Genomic DNA, 12,558 nt, shown 5'->3' with positions numbered 1-12,558 from the left:
AACGGCCTTTTATAGTGAGCCTAAAGGAACTTCATTTAGAATTGTGTGTTTAAAAGATTATCCAGTCAACCTTGATCCTACTTCATCCTTATATCTCACAGTAGCTGAGTGTGCCAAGATTGTGAACACTGAATAATGGTTTGGGTCTCAGCATTTGAAATAGTCTCCTCAGCCTGGAGAGGAAATTGTGAGTTTTTTTTATATATATTTTTTTTAATGATTGAATATAGTAATTAATCACAGGAAGAGCAGAAACAATAGGAATAAGAATAGCCTATAATTCAAAATAAGAGTCCTTATACACAAGAGGAGCACAAGATAGGAATCATAACAAACATACTGTTACAGAAGCTGTAGAGAATCTCCATCTTATTGAATATTGATGATAGGCCTTAGAATGCTGGTGGATATTTTAAGTTTAACGGACACAATTTGAATACAAATTTTTTCAGAACTCCAAACTACTCAGACTTGAAATAAAAGACATTATCATATTGGTTGGCAAATGCTTAAATATATCAGATTCTTTATTGCCAAGAAATCTGTATATGTATGAGATATGTATATGCATATGTATGAAATATGTATGAGCATAGTGTCAGGATATGTTGAAAATGTTTTGAACCTTCAGGAGCTTTTTGCATTAGACTTCTCTCTATTGAGAGATACAGCTTTTGATAAGCTACAAGATACTGCAATGCCCAAAGAATCAGCTATTTATTATATATCCTTGCTGTTGTTTATCGCTTGTGATAATATATATGAAACTTTGATTTCTTTATGATTTTATAACTATTTATTACTGGCATAAATTGATATATGTTGATGTTATATGTTTATGTCTGTAACCTTGTTAATTGTGCTGCCTGTCTTGGCCAGGACGCTCTTGGAAAAGAGATTTTTAATCTCAATGAGTTTTTCTGGTTAAATAAAGGTAATAATAATAATAATATGAAGGAAACACAGAGTTTGAAATTTTTGCATGCCTATTTTCCTACTCGTCATTCGGTGGCTCTGAGTTGTCAAAACACCTCTCAAAATGCTTGCTACGGATGTGAAAAACGCAGAAAATCGAACCAGATCCTAATTTTTTAATGACGGACGAAAGTTTCGGAGGCTGTGTGTAAATGTGATTGACAACGCAATGTCGTATTTATTTCGGACTCAATGACGAAAATTTCGGACTCAGTGTGCAAGGACCTTTACACTTTGTTTCGATGGTCAACTTTAGACTTCTACTAAGTAATATATACTATAATATTATATAATATACCTATAAGTCAACTACATGTCAACTAACTCTCATTAAAGTATTAGAAGATTGAAGACTGTAAGTAGACTGTTAGGTTAGGATTAGGTGTTAAGGTACGGGTTTAAGTAGTTATAATAAGTTGACACATAGTTGCAAAGTTACATATAGTCAGTAGTAAAATGTTTGTTGGGGGAGCATCAAAATAAAGTGTTAGCAGATATTAAGCAGCAGGCAGTCTACTAATACTCTAATGAGAGTTAGTTGACATAGTTGCAAAGTTACTTACAGTTTGTAAAATGTCTGAAGTGGGCCATTGAAATAAAGTGATACCTTTTTCAGCTTTTTTAAAAACTAAAAAAAGTCCACAAATTTCTCGCTTCCAACACCTTCTATAACAAAACACACGTTGAGGTGCGAGGGCTGAAAGGGTCAGAGGTAGACTTGGGGTCATTTGGAAAAGGGCTAGTGTTTTCACACTCAGATCTCATAAAGTGTCAGGACAGGTAAAAGACTCAGGTCTCACTGGTGACAGCCGGCACAGAGCCCAGAGAAAGAGCAACCGCTGCCGGAATTTTAAACCTGACCACGGGGGTCACTGAAGGGGTAAAGAAGTACTGCTATACCACCCATTAACCTTGCATTAACCTCACCAATATGAACACATGCTGGGAACATGAGTTCAGGGAAAAAACATATGTCACTCATTGCCTCTCTCTTATTCTTTAATGCATCCATTCTGTCTTTGTCTTTCCCTTCAAATGGATAAAAAGGTCACTAATGATCTATTAAAATCCACAAATACACCTAACAACTGAGTGCGATTACCGATCTCACCGAAGGCACTCAAATGAACACTTTTATTGTTTATATACATCAGGGATCCTCTTGTTATCGCTCTCAGTGTATTTTGAGTTCTTCAGCACACACTTCAGTTTCATTTTTGAGGTGATAAAGGACAAGTGAGCTGTCAGATGGAATAGAAGAAGAGAGGATGTGACAATTGCTGAATTAAAATAGATGCACAGATTCCTTCCTTCCCTGTTTGCATGCTATAGTCACTGGCTTGAGTCCATGAAACTCTCATATACAGCCTGGTATGTCAGCTCCTGTCAATCATTTGCAGTGACGCATAGTGAGTTTTATATGTAAATATCAAATTTTACCTTTGAACTCAAAGAAATCGCATTGAATATGCATGTTATTCTATTAGAGATTAGAACGCTTTAAAAGTTTACTCATTAGTTTAATGTGAACTATTTTTCAGGTCAAAGATTTTAAATATCTGCCGTGCTTAGGGCTAAATAAATCACAGTATGAGTATAATAAAATAAAATAATTGTCCCTGATAAATTAAAGTATGATGTTTAATTGCAGTAATTAGCGGTCCATTACAGACAACAAACGGCTAAACACTCCTATTTGCTGTTGCTTTGGTAGTGACAACAATAAAACATTTAAATTGATAAAAAAATAAAATAAAAAAAAAAAACCTTATGGTGACAGTAAGTATCAGTTACTATGGGTTTGGGCTTTAAAATTACTGAATAAATATTGCAAAAATTTTGTTTGATTTACTGTATGCTTAGAAAAAAAAGTGGGGAATATGATCTCTAGAATATTACAATATCTACGATATTACAAGAAACATCTAAAGACAAGTGTTCATATCTTGTGCAATATTTCTGTATCTTGTTTTGAGGATGTCTAAATACTTTTACTGGGAATTAAGCCATACTGTTTAAGAAAATGTTTTTGCTGTGTTAGTCAAGCTTTGGGACTTACATAAGAGCTGTCTTACAAACGATAAAACAACAGCAACCTGCACCTGTTCATGTACACTTGCATTTTCTGAGTGTTTTAATGGGGTCTGCTTTCAACTGCTTTCAAAGACTTTCAGAAAACCTCTTCATGAGCATTATGAAATGGATGCATCAGCTACATGCTGACATCACAAATTAACCAGCTATTAATTTATATGTATATATATACTGTTCAAAAGTTTTTGTTTTATGGTTTTGAAAGAAGCTATATTTATTTGATCAAAAATACAGTAAAAGCAGTACTATTGTGAAATAATATTACAATTTAAAATAACTGTTTGCCATTTTGATATATTTAAAAATAAATATTCATGTGATGGGAATTTATTCAAGGGGCAATTTCTCACATTTGTTTAATAATACGTTACAGTTTCTGTTCAGCAAAACAATTATTTTATATATATATGCACATTAACTTGTAAAAAAAAATTCATGTGTTAATTTCTTTACTCTCTCATAATTGTTTTAATGTTTTAATGTAGCTGAAAAGCCTGAATTCTATTCAATTGTAGTTTTCTAGCATTTAAATGAACTCTTTCCATCTCTATTTGACTAACAGTGACTAACAGTGTTATTTTAGTATCTTTAGTATAATATTTTATTTTTGTTTTTTTTAGTTTGAGTTATTTTAGCACATCAAGTTAAACTAAATGAAAATGTGAAATGTTGCTTTGGCAAATAGATCAAATAAACACATAGTCCAGTCAGGAAACAGGTGGCACAATGCTGATCAAAATGAAATGTCATCATCTAACATGGCTTGAGCTGATTGGATTCTGCTGATTCTGTAGCTAATGAGTTTGCTGCTTAATTTTTAAATTGTTTGGTTCTTTGTTTGCTGTAAGCAGTTTTGCAGAAACCCTCCGCCTCCCCCAGCTCCACCTGTATAGATCTGCTACGGGTATAGAAAGTATAGAAAGTCTCTGTACTTGCTCTGCAGCAGCAGCATAGCAGATCTATCCTGCCAAGACCAAATACATTAACATTGTCATATCCATCACCAGGGCTTGACATTAACACCTGCAAAAATTCGGGTGGATTTCAGCAGTGGCATGTAAAGCAGTCACTCCTACTCCTGAGTCACTTTGACGGGTTGAATTATATATATATATAAAAAAAAAAAAATATATATATATATATATATATATATAATATATATATTTATATATGTTTTCTTATTTATATATATAATTTTGTAGTCTTTTAAAAAGGCATCTTAAATAAAAAAACTAAGTGCATAGTGTCGATAGTACTTAAGTACTGAAATATCTTAAACGCTTCCAATACTCATTTTCCACATAATAGATACACGATACCAGCTGCTCTTTCTTGCTCTCTTATCTCTCCGACAGCGCCTCCCCTCACTCACTCATTTCATTTGCTCCGGGTGATGGTGTTACAGGGCTTGAATTTCTGCGTGGGGTTGCACGTATTTTGCATAATTTTACTCATTCCCGCAGATTTTGCTCACACCCAAACTGCGTGACATACATGTAAACCAACCTCGGTACTAATTGATTTCTTTTTCGCTACACAAAATAATGTCAAAAGGCCGATCTTGGTAAGTATTCAAGTAAACACATTCAGTTAGACCTATGTTTTGAATTGATCAGTGCATTCGTTCTTAAAGTGACAGCAGCATAATATACCTACTGACAAATTATGAGATAATGTTAAAAATATCCACATGGCAGTTTCCCCCCATGGTATTAATGTAAAAATTGTGGCCAGTGAAAATGCTGAGTGGCTTGTAACTTTAGAAAAGCATTAGCCGCAGTGGCTGGTGAGCAAAAAAAGTTAATGTCAAGTCCTGTCCATCATGCCAAACCCTCAGAGAGTTGTCATGAATGGAAGTTTGTTTTTGTTATATTTTATTTTATTTCAGTTTAGTACAGGAATGGTTAACTAAAATAACCCTGGTAACTAGGCATAGTATATCAACATAGTGGCATAGGCATAGTGTCACCTATGCGCATTGATCACAGCCAGTTAGTGATACCATTCAGGTCAGGCAGAATGGCTCTTGGTCTGCTCATATTTTTCCCCCTAAAGACTTTGCAGACCCGAATGTACCCTGTAATCTGTTTCCTTCTGTTTTTTCTTTTTTCAAATGCATTTCTACGCTTTCAGTATTATGCCTGTTTCCATAGCAATGACTTTTTCTACACTTCAGCATTCAGACCCTTCCCAGGTGAGAACTGTGCTACACTCTAGACTCCAGAGGTCTTGTCAGGAATCTTAATCAAAGACAACATCAGATGTCGGGCAAATCTTAGGTCCGCCTCCACAGCCTGGAGATGAGATTATCGAAATTGCCTGGGTGAAGATCCCCACTTTATATGTATCCCCACTTTCCCCCATTATATGTGTCCATATCAGCATCTGCATGTTTAGTTCTCAGATCCACGTGTACATCAAACATACACCTGACCTGATGTGTGCTGATAGAAATGCAAATATTTAAAAGTCAATATTCATCTACACTGTGTATGTGCGTATGCATAGTATATGCAAAGTGTGCATCTCTAGATGGCAGTGTGTGTCGGGGGGGGGGGGGGGGGGGGGGGGGTTAATACGTCATGTCTTGCCCTTCAGAGTATAGATGAGCAGAGAATTAATGCACACAGCCAGGACTCACACCTCCTCATTTGGCTCCTCTATCTCGCTTACTCTGTCCCAGTTCTGTTTTATTCTTTGTCCCTCTCATGCACTGTCTATCACCTGTGATTCTTCCCATCATCCTCTTATAGAAGTCTCTTACTGCCTGAACGAGAGCTCTGTGCATCAAATACCAGTGAATGCTCTGGGTTATTTTGCCTGGAGGGTAAGGCCCATGGTGGGGCTTATTGCTGGCCTATTACTCTTAAGAGGTTTGTAAGACAAGTGGCTGTTGAACTGAAAGCCTCACTAGTTGCAGAATGACTGATGTAAAATGAGCTTTCTGAAGCAGCTGAGACTCTCAAACATTTCAAACAAATCTAATTGTCACTCTGTATTCTTCACCATAAACACCTGTAATAGAAAATGGATTCTCTGATGTATACTAAATAAAACCATCTGTTGCCCAAGTACCTACTTAAGACTGCTCTACTGGTATCTACTGCTCTACTGCATACTGATACTTTTTCATGTCTGAGTCACCGGTTTTAAATTCAAGGAATTGTGGCGGTTGAAAAATGTGTTTCTGAAAGGTTATAGACCTATTAAAGGGATTCACTTAAAATAAAATAAAAAATTATAACATTATTTACTTACTCTCATGTTGTTGACTTTCTTTCTTTAGTGGAACACAAAAGATATTTAAAAAAATCTCAAATTGGTTGTACTGGATCTTCACGACAAAAGAGTTAATAATTCTTCAAAATATCTGTTCCACAGAAGAAAGAACGCCATATAGGTTTGGAATGATGTAAGAGTGAGTGAATAATGACTGAATTTAAATGTTTGTGTGAATTCTCACTTGTAAAAAAAAGAAGTGCACTTAATTCTATTTTAGTTTAATGAAATATAAGGCCACTTAAGTGTACTTAAAGAGAGTAAAGGTTCATGACTAACACACTTAAAATAAAGCATTGCTTTAATCTTAATCTTTTAAAGAAGCACACTGATTTTAATATGTTGACTACACATGTAAAGTACTTGATTATGATTTCAACTGTAGTCTGTCATTTAAAAATATATGTAAATACATGTTAAGTTCATACATTTTAAATGTACTTAATTGCAAATTCATTATTACAAATGTGTAATTACAGTTATATTTAAATGCATGACATACTGTACAAGTTTCAATAGAAATGACAACGTTTAATATAGTTCACCATAAACAATTATTGTCAGTACATTCAACAGGACACTTTAACCATATTTCAAAGACAATAGAAGCAATTATAAAAAATACATATACTAAAGTGGATCAAAAAAGATCTCTTAAAATTAACTAATTGTTTTTAATGTAAATTTAAACTACATTACATTTCCATTTAATTGTAAATAACATGCTCTTAAGTGTCTGAAAACATTACATTCAGTTTCACTTAAGTATTTGTGTTTAATTATTTTTATGTTTGATTATTTGTATAAGTGTTTTTTCTATGACAACTACTCTTTTTAAATGTAAGCTAAAGTGTACTTCTTTTTTTTCACAAGGGATCTCTTTGTGTCTAATATGTCCAGCATCATCATTGCCAGCATTTTGCAACTTTTTAGTGACCAATCTATCAAACCAAAACTTCAAAGAGTTAAAACCATCAAATAAGCCCTTTTAGGTGCTTATTGCTCTGTTAACTATCTTGGTCTCTCTGCTCATTGTGCTCAAATAGGCCCTTTTGTTTCTATCATCTCCAACGTTTCACTATCAGAGAGGAGATGTCCTCTCTTCACTCTGGTTGTCATGGTCACTGTCTTATTGTTGTGGCAGCTATTTGTGTCTCATGTTGTGTTCAAAGTGATTTGCAATTATTCCACCTTTTAAGGGGTTATTACAGCTCTGAATATTGTGAATATTGAGCACATAATGCAGAGCATTCCTTGAAATATACAAGGCCCACTTGTAAGAGTAAAACAACTGTTAAAAACTGTCAAAAATTTTAGTCAAAAACGGATTGTCATCTTGTAACTGATTATTGATTTGACCCTGGCCAAATATTATATTGGTTTCAAGGTGTTCCACTTATAATTTACTGTGTTGCGGTTGCGGGTTCAGCAGAAGGATCAATAAATCATTATGTAGTTTTACTGTTCTAAATATAGAGCATCGATTAACTCCTCAAAATATAAACATGTCTTGATGTATTGATTGCTAGTGAGTATCTCATTAATGAAGTGACATTTGGGGAACGGAGGTCTGACATATGCTAACTAGGCACTACTAGTCAAAACTGAAGCTTAAACCGTATAGTCAGGTGACTAGATAGTAAAAATGTATATGTATTAATCCATATAATAATAATAATATGTTTAATTTATATAGCGCCTTTCCCAAGCTCAAGGACGCTTCACAGTAACAGTAAAGAACAAACAATCAGTTCATACATAAATGGAATTATTGTATAATTGAATTATTGAATAATTATTCGAATATTTTTTATATAGGCTACACGCGTGTATTATGTGTGTCTCAGAGCTGCTCCTTTTGCTTTCTGATGGATCATGCGACACTCACGACTGGAGCAACGGCTGCTGAAAAAGCATATTAAATCGTTAAATATATATAAATCTAAAATATTTAAAAGAAAATAGTTATAATAATATTTCACAATGATATTGTTTTACTGTATTTTTAATAACATTTTTAATTAAATAGGTAAATGCAGCCTCAACAAGCATAAGAGACTTTGTTCAAAAACGGTGAATTTTAAAATATATTTATGGTTCTGGTTGAAGTATTGGGTTTATGGTCACAGTTAATGGTCCATAAACCACTGTTGAACATAAATATAAACATAAATACATAATGTTGAATAAGTTGAATACCATGTTTGGTTTTTAACACGCTTAACACAATTAAGAAACATCCTTGCAGATGATTCTGGCCTAGAAACGCCTGCAGGCTAATTCTGTCTAGCCCACATGAACAACAGAGCACTCACTGCATCAGCCCTGTACCTTCTAAACACAACTTTATTTCCAGATGGACTAGTGCACCCCAAATGTCAGAAATTGCATAGAAGCAGAATCGGATTGACTTGCCTGTGATTATGTATCAGGCTGTCAGTGGATGTACTGTGGGCGGTCCGACTAAGGTTAGGGATTTGATGGATAGGATGTTGATCCCAACAACGTGTCTGTCTTGTGTAAATCACATTGGGCTCCTATGGACAGTGTGGCGAACAGTGATTCAATATCTGCAATCTCTTTCTTGGTCTGTTTCGAAAAATCTAATCATCATAAAACATCTAAAGCTGAAAAATCCTGCAGCTGCTTCAATACAGACTGTATCTGTATAGGTTTAAAATGAAAGCTTTAAAGGGGTCATCGGATGCAAAATTGCATATAAATGTGTCTTTGCAGTGTGTGGACACAACTACCATACAAAAAAAGCAGTTGCTCATTATCATTTAAAGAGACATGCACCGAAACGGGTCGCTGTGAACAGAGCTGTTTTTGAGGAGGTGTTGTTTTACACAACCATTAAGGAAATTTAACCAAAGTATGTTACAAACTTTACACTAGGACCTTTAAGAATCTTACCAACTTGTGAAAAATTGGCATCCGATGACCCCTTTAAGAATCCAACAACCTTTTATTCATTAGCATAACCTCTGCTTTAAATTCATGACAATGAATTCTCTTGTCCACGCCTTCACCTTTGGCCTCCTTGACAATATACACTAACTCACAATAACTCTTGGTCTTGACCCCTTAGCCTTTCAAATTAGAAGCAGCTAAATGAATGCAGTAAGATTCGGCTAATTACCAAAGACAATACACTGTGAACTTCACTTTATTTGCATATGATAATACAGTTGTCTGAAGCTGAAGTAATGGCTCAATTAAAACAAGACAGATAAGACCCCAGTTTCTTGACAAGTTTAACTAATCACAGTTATCGAATTATTGCAGGTTAGCAACGTGCCCAAATTGTTATTGAACTTGGAATTGCTGTGGTCGATGTCGTTGTCAAAATGCTTTTTTGAGTCAGCATTTCGGGCTCTTTACATTGGAGGCTTAAATCATCAGTGTAAGGATTACACAGTAATCCTGTGTTAGTAAATACCCAGCCTGATACATACAGAACGTTATGAATAACTCACTCAGCAAAACTGCTCAACTCTTTTCTAAGGACAGAGGTTTCTGGTTTTACAGGACTGTAGGTATTCTACCATATATACCCACAGAATAAAGATTCTCAATTTGTTTTTGAGCGTGGATTGAACACAAAACTGATCATATATTTACATAGAGGTTAAATGCATTGACAAAGTATGTGTCCTTTTTTTCTCTCCAATTATATCAGGTTTAAAGGAATAGTTCACTTAAAAATGAAAATTCTGTCATCATTTACTCACCCTCAAGTTGTTTCAAACCTTTATGAATTTATTTCTTCTGCTGAACACAAAGGAAGATATTTTGAAGAATGTCTGTAACCAGACAGTTGATGTACCCCATTGACTTCCATAGTAGGAAAAAAATTCAGTTTGATTACCTTCTTATAAGAAGATATCTTCTTTTGTGTTCAGCAGAAGAAAGAAATTCATACAGGTTTGAAACATCTTGAGGGCGAGTAAATGATGACAGCATGTTTAAGTGAACTATTCCTTTAAGATAGTGTAAATGATCTCTTACATAAGCTAAAATATAAAGTTTCTCCAAAATGCATTTCCAGTAAGATTGTAATGGCGATAAAATGCAGAGCTGATGGAATCTGCTGAACATTTGCTGTTAAGGCTGGATTTGATATGCTGTACTGCTCTTTAATGCTGCTTATTTATCTCTTCATTTTCTATTTCCACAAACACCCGATTTATACTGGCACAATTTAAAGCAGCTTTCCTAGATGATCACAGACGTTGTAAACCTTCTATGCCTCGCATTTAGAAATGTCATCTTTTAAACTCTGCTCATCTGATGTAGAAAGTGGTATACATATAAGCCTGCTATTATGTTGATGTCTTTCCTTTGTTTTTATAGTGAGCTAATGACATTTTCTTTTCCTTACCCCTAGACGTAATCCTTGCACCTTTTTGTATTTTTAGACTTTTATGAAGGCATTATTTATTGTGTTTGTTAAGCCGTTTCCTCGTGGGGGTCATTAGCTGTTCACCACAAAATGTGTGATAGGTTTAACCTTGTGGGGGTATTTTGGTCCACAATGAAGGCAAAACGTGAGATTTCATACCATAACAGCAAGAGTGTATTTTCTTCATCAGGGTTGTTTTCACAAAACCATTCTCTCAAACGCACCAGCTTAATGAGCTTTCCTGCTGTTTCCCGACAGTCTACAGAGTTTTTATTCATTTTCAGCCGGCTAAAGCCATTCCTGTGAAATAAACAGGAATTCAAGATTATTTAACGCCACCGCTGTCTCTTTCTTCTTCTTCTTATATGGAGTGGAAGATCAATCATCTTAACAACAAAAAAGAGTCTCTATGTTTCACAAGGAAGAAAAATGTAGCATTACACTCTCATGTAATTTGCAGGATATGGCTCTGTTGCTTCAGTAAACCCACCTGACACTGTATTAACCTTGGGATGAGAAACTGATCTCCCCCTTAGTGGAAACTATGTACTGGTTGAGCTTTTCATAGCCCATATGCAGACTGATTTATCTCTGCAAGCAAAGATTTGGATATAATTGAGTTCGGATGAACTCCTCTGAGGGGAAAAAGGGGAAGGATGTCTAAAATGTTACATATTTTACTTTAAAATGACGTCACAGGTTTGTCAGCTAAAGCAGGACTGGCAGGTTGTTAGTCAGACGGAGGAGGAAAGGAGAGAGAGAGAGAGAGAGAGAGAGAGAGAGAGAGAGAGAGAGAGAGAGAGAGAGAGAGAGAGAGAGATGGAGTGAGGGTGGATAGCGCGCGCAGTGGTGATAACACTATCTGTCTATCTACCAAATGACGAGCGTTGCTTTCACGCGCTCTACTCATCACGCGCGTCCGTGAAGTGGTGTTTCATTCCTCACTCTTGTTTTTTTTTTCTCCCCCGCATCACCAATTTATTTGGGCTCTTGGAAGATTGCGCGAACTATCGAAGATCTTCTACAGCCGATGTATGACATGCTTTTACGCCACGGAAATCTCAATGTTTTGTCTTGTCGTTTTTTGCCTGCCCTCGGTCTCATAATGACAATGTAGAAAAAGTGCGCGGTGACCGCGAGCGCAGCGCACGGGCGATGTTGACGCCGTCACCTTGCCGCCTGGTTCCCATCGCTTCTTGACTTTTTTTCTCCAGTGGAGTATAATCTAGATGAACTTGCGAATGTAAAAGGAGGCGGCTGTTGAGAAGCAACTGAACCGTCCAGCTGCCCACGCTGTCGCTGGGTCGCTCTGCACGTCCGTGCGCACTTCTGAGGAGAAAACAGCGAGCAACTAAAAAAGGGGACAAGACGCGTCCTTGTTTTTTGTTTGTTTGTTTTTTTTGGTGAATATTTCGCACAGTCCTCGTTTGGTGCGCTCTGGAGAGACGTGGAGCTATTTCAAGCGTTCTGTTTCTCGGATATAAAATTAGAATGCTAGCATCCATAACATTTGGAGTAAGGTGTCTAACTTAAGGTGACCATTACGCTTGAGCGTCGACGTTTGTTGGAACGCATAAATGGACGAATACCAGAAGGACTGATTCGGAATTGTTGTCTGGAAAAATGTGGCTGAAACGGTGTGTCACACGCAGGTAATAAATATCCCTTTTGAGATCTCTCAGCTAAAGGCTGAATGCAATAAACGCCCATTGCCAAAATCCTGTCATCTGTGAAGAGTTTTGTGGCAAGTTGATGCGCGTCATGCTGTTTTCACACAACTTGTTTTTAATGTGATGTCTTACTTA

At 35.9% G+C, this 12,558-nt stretch overlaps 1 protein-coding gene across 1 annotated transcript in view; it reads left to right on the top strand.

Moving 5' to 3' along the window:
- The first annotated feature begins 11,569 nt into the window (after nt 1-11,569).
- The window catches only part of ajap1 (adherens junctions associated protein 1), a 58,111-nt gene continuing 57,122 nt past the window's right edge, over nt 11,570-12,558 (top strand). Inside the window, exon 1 of the mRNA XM_084390198.1 lies at nt 11,570-12,405. Within this exon, the coding sequence (XP_084246324.1) occupies nt 12,377-12,405 (29 nt within the window). The 5' untranslated portion in view covers nt 11,570-12,376. The remainder of the gene's footprint in view (nt 12,406-12,558) is intronic.

The sequence above is a fragment of the Rutilus rutilus genome (assembly GCF_951802725.1).
Source record: "Rutilus rutilus genome assembly, chromosome: 19".
Lineage (NCBI taxonomy): Eukaryota > Metazoa > Chordata > Actinopteri > Cypriniformes > Leuciscidae > Rutilus > Rutilus rutilus.
Note: the sequence above shows the minus strand (reverse complement) of the source record. Positions and strands in the feature narration are given on the sequence as shown.